This window comes from Phyllobates terribilis, unplaced genomic scaffold (genome assembly GCF_046119375.1).
Source record: "Phyllobates terribilis strain yellow unplaced genomic scaffold, ASM4611937v1 Scaffold_44__1_contigs__length_10104851, whole genome shotgun sequence".
Taxonomy (NCBI): Eukaryota; Metazoa; Chordata; class Amphibia; order Anura; family Dendrobatidae; genus Phyllobates; species Phyllobates terribilis.
In genome coordinates this window covers 9825761-9839179 of record NW_027362804.1, presented here as the reverse complement: position 1 = coordinate 9839179, position 13419 = coordinate 9825761, and the positions used below count along the sequence as shown (strand labels likewise).

At 44.3% G+C, this 13419-nt stretch overlaps 1 protein-coding gene across 1 annotated transcript; it reads left to right on the top strand.

Annotated features, from left to right (window-relative positions):
• Positions 1–5327: 5327 nt before the first annotated feature.
• On the top strand, positions 5328–7656 carry LOC141191446 (U4/U6 small nuclear ribonucleoprotein Prp31-like). Its single transcript, XM_073661341.1, has 4 exons — positions 5328–5346; positions 5787–5969; positions 6908–6968; positions 7550–7656. Exons 2-4 carry the CDS (start codon positions 5796–5798, stop codon positions 7654–7656), a joined length of 342 nt encoding a protein of 113 aa, XP_073517442.1. The 5' UTR covers positions 5328–5346; positions 5787–5795.
• The last annotated feature ends 5763 nt before the right edge of the window (positions 7657–13419 follow it).

Below are 13419 nucleotides of genomic sequence, written 5' to 3'. Positions count from 1 at the left end.
GGTCTCCCGCATGGGCCCGGTCGCACCCTCTGCGATCATTACGCCCCTGCGCCCAAGTGATCGGACCCCCACCGATCAACAAGTTATCACCTATCCTGTGAAAAATAGGATAACTTGTTTTCCCAACTGAAAGTAATGCTACCCACACAATGTAAAAGCTAATTTCCCCCATAGTGCCTGCCACTTTTGCCCCCATTACTCGATTCTCCAGGTGCCCCCTCCCCAGATTTCAGCCTGTACTTACAACGTGCACCGTACCGGCCCCCGAGCAACCGACGAGTGGTGCACATGCCCAGATCCCACGGCGGTAACCGACAGCGCCAACACCACTTACACTGATGGAGCTTTTTTATATATAGCGAGCTGTAGTTATATTGGTATTTTGGGGTACAAACAATACCTTTTATTCCATTTATTTTGGGATGTCTGGTGACCAAAAAAAATAAATTTTGGGGTTTGGGTTAATTTGTTTTATTTTTTTTTCAGATTTTATTTTTTATTAATTTTCAATTATCCTTTTTAGTCCCTACAGGGATATATATTGTAGTACCTCAGTATACAGCAAAAATGGCCACCTCCTATGAAGCCAAGACACAGCATTAGCTTTATTGGGAGCACTAGCATTGAAGCGACAGGGATCCTCAGGCTGCCATTAAAACCCAATGATCTGGGGGACGATGGCTGCCTCACAGCAGAGATCGGAGCTCACTCCGGTTGCTAATTTTAGAAGTAAAATCCTGTCAGGAAGGAGTTAAGGGGTCAGTGAAACCCCCCTAATCAAACTGGACAATAAATGACAAAGATATGGTCAATCCTGTCGCTGTTACTCCTCACTAGAACTCCATTTGTATCTTCACAAAATGGCCGCACAGTCTTCCCTATGCAGTGTTCTTCAGGAATTTAACATATACCCACCCATTTAGTAGACTGGATATACAGGGCTGAAGTAAAGGGCAATGGACGAGGAAGGATGTGTCTTGAACGTCCAAAAAAAAAGCACCGCATAAGATGAATCTAAAACGTTGGCGGCCATTTTGTGAAAATGTCAACAGGGCACCAAAATGGAGGCACAAAACAGGATTTGTTCATTCTTCAAATACTCTTTAGATAAGCTTCCTGTGGATTTTAATGGGAAAAGCACATTGCTTTCACTATGACCTCACTGAAAAAAAAACAAAGGAACGTGACGTTGCGCCATTATCATGACATGAATTTCTGAGGTGAATTTTGAAAATCATGTCAAAAGTACTTCATGCGGACACACCCTTTACTCCCACTACTTGTATACAATCTATAGGGGGGTACAAGTATCTGAATACATAACACGTCCGTCCCTTTCCCTGCCCTAGGTCAGTGCTGGACAATAAAGTCAGGAAGGGCTGCAGGAAATGGCTGCCAAGATGGACGCCGATATGTTCTGTCGTCGAGGAGAAGAGAAGTGGCTGGCTGTAGACGTCCATGTGCAATGAGCTGAATTTCTGAATAAAGGGCCCGTCATTGTTGAATTTGCGCCATGACAGGCATGGGTTTGTAGAAGACCCCCATGCCTGTCATTTTGAATCTCCTATGAACGCCGGCCTGTGGCTGACGTTCATAGGAGATCATGAATGCTGCTACACATCGCAGGTGCTATGTGTAGCTCATTATTCTGTGTGCAGGGCTGGGTGGGGCCCATTATTCTGTGTGCAGGGCTGGGTGCGGCCCATTATTCTGTGTGCAGGACTGGGTGGGGCCCATTATTCTGTGTGCAGGACTGGGTGGGGCCCATTATTCTGTGTGCAGGGCTGTGTGGGGCCCATTATTCTGTGTGCAGGGCTGTGTGGGGCCCATTATTCTGTGTGCAGGGCTGTGTGGGGCCCATTATTCTGTGTGCAGGGCTGTGTGGGGCCCATTATTCTGTGTGGAGGGCTGTGTGGGGCCCATTATTCTGTGTGGAGGGCTGTGTGGGGCCCATTATTCTGTGTGGAGGGCTGTGTGGGGCCCATTATTCTGTGTGGAGGGCTGTGTGGGGCCCATTATTCTGTGTGGAGGGCTGTGTGGGGCCCATTATTCTGTGTGGAGGACTGTGTGGGGCCCATTATTCTGTGTGGAGGACTGTGTGGGGCCCATTATTCTGTGTGGAGGACTGTGTGGGGCCCATTATTCTGTATGGAGGACTGTGTGGGGCCCATTATTCTGTGTGGAGGACTGTGTGGGGCCCATTATTCTGTGTGGAGGACTGTGTGGGGCCCATTATTCTGTGTGGAGGACTGTGTGGGGCCCATTATTCTGTGTGGGGGACTGTGTGGGGCCCATTATTCTGTGTGGGGGACTGTGTGGGGCCCATTATTCTGTGTGGGGGACTGTGTGGGGCCCATTATTCTGTGTGGGGGACTGTGTGGGGCCCATTATTCTGTGTGGGGGACTGTGTGGGGCCCATTATTCTGTGTGGGGGACTGTGTGGGGCCCATTATTCTGTGTGCAGGACTGTGTGGGGCCCATTATTCTGTGTGCAGGACTGTGTGGGGCCCATTATTCTGTGTGCAGGACTGTGTGGGGCCCATTATTCTGTGTGGGGCCCATTCTACTGTGTGGAGGACTGTGTGGGGCCCATTCTACTGTGTGGAGGACTGTGTGGGGCCCATTCTACTGTATGGAGGACTATGTGGGGCCCTTAAGCCATTGGACACACTCCACAAGGTCCCAGAGTTCCAATTTTCATTTGGAAATCAAGGTCCCAGAGTCTGGAGGAAGAGTGGAGAGGCCACAATCCAAGCTGCTTGAAGTCTAGTGTGAAGTTTCCACAATCAGTGATGGTTTGGGGGGCCGTCATCTGCTGGTGTAGGTCCACTGTGTTTTATCAACACCAATGTCAGCGCAGCCATCTACCAGTAAATTTTACAGCACTTCATGCTTCCCTCTGCCGACAAGCTTTTTGGAGCTGGAAATGTCATTCTCCAGCAGGACTTGGCACCTGTCCACACTGCCAAAAGTACCAATACCTGGTTTACACACAACAGTATCACTGTGCTTGATTGGCCAGAAAACTCGCCTGACCTTAACCCCATAGAGAATCTATGGGATATTGTCGAGAGGAAGATGAGAGACACCAGACCCAACAATGCAGACGAGCTGAAGGCTGCTATCAAAGCAACCTGGGCTTCCATAACACCTCAGCAGTGCCACAGGCTGATCGCCTCCATGCCACGCCGCATTGATGCTGTAGTTGATGCAAAAGGAGCCTCGACCAAGTATTGAGGGCATTTACTGAACATACATTTCAGTAGGCCAACATTTCGGATTTTAAAATAATTTTTAAAGCTGTTATAAAGTATTCTAATTTACTGAGATAATAATTTTTGTGTTTTCATTGACTGTAAGCCATAATCATCAACATTAACCCCTTTACCCCCCAAAGTGGTTTGCACGTTACTGACCAGGCCAATTTTTACAATTCTGACCACTGTCACTTTATGAGGTAATTACTCTGAAGCGCTTCAACGGATCCCCCTGATTCGGAGATTATTTTTTCTTGACATATTGTACTTCATGATTGTGGTAAAATTTCTTCGATATCACTTGCGTTTGTGAAAAAAAAATGGAAATTTGGCGAAAATTTTGAAACTTTTGCAATTTTCAAAATTTGAATTTTTATGCCCTTAAATCAGAGAGATATGTCACACAAAATAGTTAATAAATAACATTTCCAACATGTCTACTTTACATCAGCACAATTTTGGAACCAAAATGTATTTATTTTTTTTTAATTTTTACTAGGGAGCTATAAGGGTTAAAAGTTGACCAACGATTTCTCATTTTTCCAACAAAATTTACAAAATTTTATTTATTTTTTTTTTTTAGGGACCACATCACATTTGAAGTGACTTTGAGGGGTCTTTATGACAGAAAATACCTAAAAGTGACACCATTATAAAAACTGCTTCCCTCAAGGTGCTCAAAACCACATTCAAGAACTTTATTAACCCTTCAGGTGCTTCACAGGAATTTTTGGAATGTGGAAAGCAAAAAATGAACATTTAACTTTTTTCACAAAAATGTTACTTTAGACCCAATTTTTTTAATTTTGCGGTTGTAACAGGAAAAAATGGACCCCAACATTTGATGTGCAATTTCTCCTGAGCATGCCGATGCTCCATACATGGGGAAAAACCACTGTTTGGGCGCACGGCAGGGTTAGGAAGGGAAGGAGCGCCATTGCCTTTTTGATTGTAAAATTTGCTTGAATAATTAGCGGACGCCATGTTGTGTATGGAGAACCCCTGATGTGCCTAAACAGTGGAAACCCCCCACAAGTGATGCCATTTTGAAAACTACACCCCTCAGGGAACTTATCTAGATGTGTGGTGAGCACCCTGAACCCCTAAGTGCTTTACAGAAGTTTATAACATGGAGCCGTGAAAATAATAAAAAAAATAAATCAAACTTTTTCCACAAAAAGATGTTTTAACCCCAATTTTTTTTAATTTTCACAAGGGTAAGAGGAGAAAAACTTTTGTGCAATTTCTCCTGAGTACGCCAATACCCCATATATGGGGAAAATAGTGTTTGGGCGCACGACAGAGTTCAGAAGGGAAGGAAGGAGCACTGTGACTTTTTGAACGCAAAATTGGCTGGAATCGAGAGCGGACGTTTGGAGAGCCCCTGATGTGCCTAAATAGTGGAAACCCCCCTACAAGTGACCCCATTTTGGAAACTACACCCCTCAAGGATTATATCAAGCGGCATAGTGAATATTTTGAACCCAGAGGTACGACACAGAATTTGATAACATTTTTACCTGTACAGATCAATGCGGAGAATCGTTATCATATCCATCCTGTACGGATCTACCCTTACTCTCCAAGTGCTACAATCCAAAAATACATATTTATGGGCTCACACGCTGCACCAGTGTCAGATCTGTCTGCTTTTACACCGGGGAGGGCACTACTGCGCAACCTGACACAAGTCCCTGCGATATACACGAGCAGCCTCATAGGTAGAATCCACCTCCACACATTACCCTGACATCACAGGACAAGACCATGTCCTCCTCCTCCGCACCTACCTGTTCACATTGTCTGTCCTTCTTCCCAAGCGCAGCGTGATATGAACACTACGACTGGTGTATACAAATAAAGTTACACTATACAAAAAGGAGAAAAAAACATCAGCTGATCGACCAATGAAATCATGCTTAGCGTTCGTGTGGGTACGCATGCGCATTTGCGGACCAATCGGAAAACCAGATAGCATTCCGGAAGCTGTCGCTGCAGTGACGCTGTATTTTTGCACCACAACTTCCGGTTATAGTTGAAGAGAAGTGCGACAACTTTCTGACACCTTTAACCAGGCTTCTTGCACTTGGTAAATGCTGCGCTGATGTCTGCGGGTGGGATATGTGCCCAGAGTGTTAGCATGGCAGAATGTAGGGCGTACTTGGCTGGTGGTGTGCGGTGGTGCCGCGCTGTTTATAGGACGTGTGCGGGGGTGCCGCGCTGGTTATAGGACGTGTGCGGGGGTGCCGCGCTGGTTATAGGACGTGTGCGGGGGTGCCGCGCTGGTTATAGGACGTGTGCGGGGGCGCCGCGCTGGTTATAGGACGTGTGCGGCGGCGCCGCGCTGGTTATAGGACGTGTGCGGCGGTGCCGCCGCTGTGCTGGTTATAGGGTTTCTATGTAACATAAAGCTGTATTATCTGGTGACTGATGTATTACTACATTTATGTCAATGAGGATATAGCGTTTTCTATGAGTGAATTACTTCTATAAAGCACAATCCTGCTATGAATTTGCCTTTTCCCGCAGGGATAAGACATGTCTCTGGCAGACGAGTTGCTGGCTGACCTGGAGGAGGCCGCAGAGGAAGAAGAGGACAACTTAATAGACGAGGATGACTTGGAGACCATTGAGGAAGTGCAGGAGGAGATGCAGGTGGATATTAACGCTGAGTCAGTGAAAAGTATAGCAAAGTTATGGGACAGCAGACAGGTGAGTGTCAGAAAACCCGAAAAACTCTTGTCACATCTCCCGGCACTCCACATCCTAATTTTTCTCCATTTTTGCTCTTGGTCACCATCACAAACAATATTCAGACACTAAGTAGCCTCAGAACAATGGTCGGCGAGTCTCTCGCTGGTGTTGGTCAGGGGGCGAGTGGAAACAGACACTCCTGATTAATAGGCACACGCAATGGATCAGGCAAGGCGCGTTGTGGTCTGCACCTCTATGTGCTTGTGCTGGAATTAGATTTGTGGAGTAGACAAGAATTTGACCAGTCCATCTTGCACAAGCTCTGCTCACTTTGTCAGATCTGGGGCATGAAAAATAGATGTCACCATGAATTACAGACCGCCTCGTCCCTCCAGTGGACATAACTGGGAAGTGGTAGTTTGAGATGCTGCTCTACGTTATGTTAAAGCACCACTCCAGCGTGTTTTTGTTGTTTTTATCACTGGAGTGGTGCTTCTGGTCTAAGGTCCCTGCCTTAGTCTTATATTTACCTGCTGACATCTCACCTATTTTCGCCTCTTCGGTCCGTCTCCTGCAGTTTGTGACTTGCCGGATCGCTCCAGTGTTTGCTGGGCAAGCCACGGGTCACTTTTCAAGTAAGTCTGAGAGCCTTCTTCTGGCTCTCATATTCTTACATTGACCCTTTGTTATCGTTACCTCTGACTTTTGGTCGGTCAGAAGTTGCAGTCACAATATCCACACCACGAGGCTGGAGCTGCACCGATAAAAGGTGAAGATGGCAGCTGGTAAGTATAAGACTAAGGTCGGGGATCTTAGACAGTTCCTCTGTTCAACTGTGCATTGTGCAGAAAACCTATTTATTGAGCACCAACTTCTACATCCGTTCACTGCATAACAAAAAAAAAAAACAAAAAAAAAAAAAAAAGAGTAATTTTATTAATATATATATTTTTTAGTTTTCAGACATTCTTGACAAGATCGATGAGTATGTCAAAAAACAACCAAAAGCATCTGAAGGTATAGTTCAGCACCATCATAAGTGGCTACCATTGCAAAGCTCTTGTAAAAGCGAGCAAGTTTGCAACTTGCTTATTAAAGATGCTCTTCATTCTCAAGGACAGAGGAATTATTTTGGTTACTGGCCACTGCTGCAATGTCATTGGTGGCCGGTCTCATAGACATGGTGTGCAGTACTTTCAAACTCTGTTCTATAGAGTCTGTAATCGCTCCTCTGGAGCTGGCCTGATTACTGTAGTCTGCCACATTCAGTGACTGTGCTTTTCTGAAGCTGCAGAGGTAAAGCTGCTTCTCCTTGCAGCATCTTGGCGCACACAGTTCGTGCATGCAGTGCGATGATATTGGCTCAAACTGTCATCAAGCAGGAGGCCGGGATCCTGCAGAAGAAGCCGACAAAACTCGTTTATTCTTAGCCTGTGTTGTATTAGGAGGGGGATATAAGATTATACCGAAGTTTATTCCTCTCCAGATGTGATGGCATATTAAGACTTGCTGTCGCTTCCTGTTCAGATTGAATTACATTCTGATATAACGATTGTTTTATATCTTTGCATTATTGTGATTTATTTTCTGACTCCTAGTTATGGGACCTGTGGAAGCAGCACCCGAGTATAAAGTGATTGTCGATGCAAACAATTTGACTGTGGAAATAGAAAATGAATTAAGTAAGTTTGTCAAGGTGGACTAAAATGGATTTAAGAGATGAAGCCACAAATTTAAATACTAATTTATTTCCTCATAAATTAACAGTACTAGTGAAGATTAAAAAAGAAAAAACTTGGTAATATATACACTGATTTACTTGGAGTTATATTCTGTTTAAGTGTTCCCTTTATTTTTTTGAGCAAACTTCTGTGAAATCAAACTGTCCACTTAGGAAGCAGCACTGATTGACAATCAATTTCACATGCTGTTGTGCAAATGGAATAGACAATAGATGGAAATTATTGGCAATTATCAAGACACCCTCAATAAAGGAGTGGTTCTGCAGGTGGGGACCACAGACCACATCTCAGTACCAATGCTTTCTGGCTGATGTTTTGGTCACTTTTGAATGTTGGTTGTGCCTTCACACTCCTGGTAGCATGAGACGGACTCTATAACTAACAGAAGTTGCTCAGTTAGTGCGGCTCATCCAGGATGGCACATCAATGCGAGCTGTGGCAAGAAGGTTTGCTGTGTCTGTCAGCGTAGTGTCCAGAGGCTGTAGGCGCTACCAGGAGACAGGCCAGTACACCAGGACACGTGGAGGGGGCCTTAGGAGGGCAACAACCCAGCAGCAGGACCGCTACCTCCACCTTTGTGCAAGGAGGAACAGGAGGAGCACTGCCAGAGCCCTGCAAAATGACCTCCAGCAGGCCACAAATGTGCATGTGTCTGCACAAACTGTTAGAAACCGACTCCATGAGGGTGGTATGAGGGCCCGACGTCCACAGATGGGGGGTTGTGCTCACAGCCCAACACCGTGCAGGACGCTTGGCATTTGCCACAGAACACCAGGATTGGCAAAGTCGCCACTGGCGCCCTGTGCTCTTCACAGATGAAAGCAGGTTCACACTGAGCACGTGTGACAGACGTGACAGTCTGGAGACGCCGTGGAGAGCGATCTGCTGCCTGCAACATCCTTCAGCATAACCGGTTTGGCAGTGGGTCAGTAATGGTGTGGGGTGGCATTTCTTTGGAGGGCTGCACAGCCCTCCTTGTGCTCGCCAGAGGTAGACTGACCGCCATTAGGTACCGAGATGACATCCTCAGACCCCTTGTGAGACCATATGCTGGTTCGGTTGGTCCTGTGTTCCTCCTAATGCAGGACAATGCCAGACCTCATGTGGCTGGAGTGTGTCAGCAGTTCCTGCAAGATGAAGGCATTGAAGCTATGGACTGGCCCGCCCGTTCTACAGAGCTGAATCCGATTGAGCGCATCTGGGACATCATGTCTCGCTCCATCCACCAACGTCACGTTGCACCACAGACTGTCCAGGAGTTGGCGGATGCTTTAGTCCAGGTCTGGGAGGAGATCCCACAGGAGACCATCCACAACCTCATCAGGAGCATGCCCAGGCGTTGTAGGGAGGTCATACAGGCACGTGGAAGCCACACACAATACTGAGCCTCATTTTGACTTGTTTTAAGAACATTACATCAAAGTTGGATCAGCCTGTAGTGTTTTTCCACTTTAATTTTGGGGGTGACTCAAAATCCAGGCCTCCATTGGTTAATAAATTTGATTTCCATTGATGATTTTTGTGTGATTTTGTTGTCAGTACATTCAACTTTGTAAGAACAAAGTATTCAATGAGAATATTTCATTCATTCAGATCTAGGATGTTATTTGTGTTCCCTTTATTTTTTTGAGCAATGTATTATTACAGTGATATGCTTCTTTCACCCACTTAATAGTGACTTTCTGCCTGCTGCTTTGAGCATTCATTCTCAAACTGCTCAAATACAGGTGCATCTCACTAAACTAGAATATCATCAAAAAGTTAATTTATTTCCGCTCTTCAATACAAAAAGTGGAGCTCATATTTTATATAGAGTCATTACAAACAGTGATCTATTTCAGGTGTTTTATTTCTGTTAACCCATTTAAAGCTGGGTCACCAGACAGCAGAAAGATACTTTGGTCATGCGCAGTGCATGACCAAAGTATCTTCTGTGTCTGCAGTGCTGACAGCCTGTATAGCACAGGGATGGTTCTCCATCCCTATACTACACACGCGATCAGAATAAAAAAAGTGAAAGTCCCATAGTGGGACAAAGAATGGAAGTAAAAAAAGTGTTACAAAATGAAAAAAAATAAAAAAAAAACAAAATTGTAAAAATAAAAATATAATGTACCCATCAATAAATATTCTGAAAAAAACTAAACAATAAAAGTACACATATTTGGTATCACCACGTCCGTAACGAGCTGACCTATAACTGTCCCACTAGTTAACCCCTTTATTGTAAAAAAAATAAATAAACGAAGCAAAAAAACATACAGCTGAAAAATTAAAAAGTTATAGCTCTCAGAATAAAGCGATGCAAAAAAATATTTTTTTGCATAAAATAGCTTTTATTGTGTAAAAACTCCAAAACATAGCAGAACGATATAAATGTGGTACCGCTGTAAATGTACTGACCCGAAGAATAACCTTATTAATTTTACCACACGTGGAGCAGAATAAAAAAATCCTGAATTGTTGGTTGTTTATTCTGCCTCCCAAAAATCGGAATAGAAAGCGATCAAAAAATGTCACATGCCCGAAAATGGTACCAATAAAAACGTCAACTTGTCCCGCAAAAAAACAAGCCATCACATGACTGTCAGCCAAAATATGGAAAAATTATAGCTCTCAAAATATGACGAAGCAAAAACTAGATTTTACAAGAAAATGCGTCTTTTAGTGTGTGACAGCTGTCAATCATAAAAACCGATATGATTCTGGTTTCTCTGTAATCGCACTGACCCAAATAATAAAGTCGTCTAATCACTTATACCACACTAGGAACGGCGTAAAAAATAAACTCTAGGATTAGGGTTGGGTTTGGGATTTTTTTCAAAAGTAAAAAAAAGATGACGATATGGCGACTAGTGTTGAGCGCAAGTGCTCGCTATTTGAGTTTGCATCGGGTGCTCGGGTATGCATTGAGTATCGTGGGTGCTCGAGTCTCCGCCCCATATGCGTCGCCGCCAAAAAAACTTTGCAGGGATTGCCTGCCATGCACGAGCCATCCCCCGCATGTTTTTTTTTTGGGTGTCTAATAACCGTGAAACATGCAGGCGGGCACTCGAGCATGTCACTCGAGCACCTGCGATACATGGTGCATACCTGAGTACCCGATGCAAACTCAAGTAGCGAGCACTTGCACTCAAGAATAATGACAACTTATTCAATATGATGACCTAATGTTATCAAATTCTGTGTCGTACCTCTGGGTTCAAAATGTTCACTATACCCCTTGTTATAATCCTTGAGGGGTGTAGTTTCCAAAATGGGGTCACTTGTGGTAGGGTTTCCACTATTTAGGCACATCAGGGGCTCTCCAAACGTTCGCTCTCGATTCCAGCCAATTTTGCATTCAAAAAGTCACACAGTGCTCCTTCCTTCCCTTCTGAACTCTGCTGTGCGCCCAAACATTATTTTCCCCATATATGGGGTATTGGCGTACTCAGGAGAAATTGCACAAAAGTTTTTGGGGTCCATTTTCTCCTCTTACCCTTGTGAAAATTAAAAAAAAAAAATTGGGGTTAAAACATCTTTTTGTGGAAAAAGTTTTTTTTATTTTATTTTCACGGCTTCATGTTATAAACTTCTGTAAAACACTTGGGGGTTCAGGGTGCTCACCACACATCTAGATAAGTTCCCTGAGGGGTCTAGTTTTCAAAATGGCATCACTTGTGGGGGGTTTCCACTGTTTAGGCACATCAGGGGCTCTCCAAACGCAACATGGCGTCCGCTAATTATTCAAGCAAATTTTACAATCAAAAAGTCAATGGCGCTCCTTCCCTTCCTAACCCTGCCATGCGCCCAAACAGTGGTTTTTCCCCACTTATGGAGTATCAGCGTGCTCAGGAGAAATTGCACATCAAATTTTGGGGTCCATTTTTTCCCGTTACCCCTGCAAAATTAAAAAAATTGGGTCTAAAGTAACATTTTTGTGAAAAAAGTTAAATGTTCATTTTTAGCTTCCACAATCCAAAAATTCCTGTGAAGCACCTGAAGGGTTAATAAAGTTCTTGAATGTGGTTTTGAGCACTTTGAGGGGAGCAGTTTTTAGAATGGTGTCACTTTTAGGTATTTTCTGTCATAAAGACCCCTCAAAGTCACTTCAAATGTGATGTGGTCCCTAAAAAAAATACAAAAATAAAAAAAAATTGTTTTGTAAATTTTGTTGGAAAAATGAGAAATCGTTGGTCAACTTTTAACCCTTATAGCTCCCTAGTAAAAATAAAAAAAAAATAAAAATTTTGGTTCCAAAATTGTGCTGATGTAAAGTAGACATGTTGGAAATGTTATGTATTAACTATTTTGTGTGACATATCTCTCTGATTTAAGGGCATAAAAATTCAAATTTTGAAAATTGCAAAATTTTCAAAATTTTCGCCAAATTTCTGTTTTTTTTTCACAAACGCAAGTGATATCGAAGAAATTTTACCACAATCATGAAGTACAATATGTCACGAAAAAATAATCTCCGAATCAGGGGGATCCGTTGAAGCGCTTCAGAGTAATTACCTCATAAAGTGACAGTGGTCAGAATTGTAAAAATTGGCCTGGTCAGTAACGTGCAAACCACTTTGGGGGGTAAAGGGGTTAATGTTGAGGATTATGGCTTACAGTCAATGAAAACACAAAAATTATTATCTCAGTAAATTAGAATACTTTATAACAGCTTTAAAAATTATTTTAAAATCCGAAATGTTGGCCTACTGAAATGTATGTTCAGTAAATGCCCTCAATACTTGGTCGAGGCTCCTTTTGCATCAATTACTGCATCAACGCGGCGTGGCATGGAGGCGATCAGACTGTGGCACTGCTGAGGTGTTATGGAAGCCTAGGTTGCTTTGATAGCAGCCTTCAGCTCGTCTGCATTGTTGGGTCTGGTGTCTCTCATCTTCCTCTCGACAATATCCCATAGATTCTCTATGGGGTTAAGGTCAGGCGAGTTTTCTGGCCAATCAAGCACAGTGATACTGTTGTGTGTAAACCAGGTATTGGTACTTTTGGCAGTGTGGACAGGTGCCAAGTCCTGCTGGAGAATGACATTTCCAGCTCCAAAAAGCTTGTCGGCAGAGGGAAGCATGAAGTGCTCTAAAATTTCCTGGTAGATGGCTGCGCTGACATTGGTGTTGATAAAACACAGTGGACCTACACCAGCAGATGACATGGCCCCCCAAACCATCACTGATTGTGGAAACTTCACACTAGACTTCAAGCAGCTTGGATTGTGGCCTCTCCACTCTTCCTCCAGACTCTGGGACCTTGATTTCCAAATGAAAATTGGAACTCTGGGACCTTGTGGAGTGTGTCCAATGGCTTAAGGGCCCCACACAGTCCTCCACACAGTAGAATGGGCCCCACACAGTAGAATGGGCCCCACACAGTCCTCCGCACAGTAGAATGGGCCCCACACAGTCCTCCGCACAGTAGAATGGGCCCCACACAGTCCTCCGCACAGTAGAATGGGCCCCACACAGTCCTCCGCACAGTAGAATGGGCCCCACACAGTCCTCCGCACAGTAGAATGGGCCCCACACAGTCCTCCGCACAGTAGAATGGGCCCCACACAGTCCTCCATACAGAATAATGGCCCCACACAGTCCTCCATACAGAATAATGGCCCCACACAGTCCTCCATACAGAATAATGGCCCCACATAGTCCTCCATACAGAATAATGGCCCCACATAGTCCTCCATACAGAATAATGGCCCCACATAGTCCTCCATACAGAATAATGGC

What these genes read in the sequence shown, in the direction of transcription:
- LOC141191446 (XM_073661341.1), top strand. Translation starts at nt 5,796, where the DNA reads ATGTCTCTGGCAGACGAGTTGCTGGCTGACCTGGAGGAGGCCGCAGAG. An exon ending in AGTTATGGGACAGCAGACAG is followed by an intron (nt 5,970 to 6,907) that starts GTGAGTGTCAGA and finishes TATATTTTTTAG; the next exon opens with TTTTCAGACATTCTTGACAA. An exon ending in ACAACCAAAAGCATCTGAAG is followed by an intron (nt 6,969 to 7,549) that starts GTATAGTTCAGC and finishes TCTGACTCCTAG; the next exon opens with TTATGGGACCTGTGGAAGCA.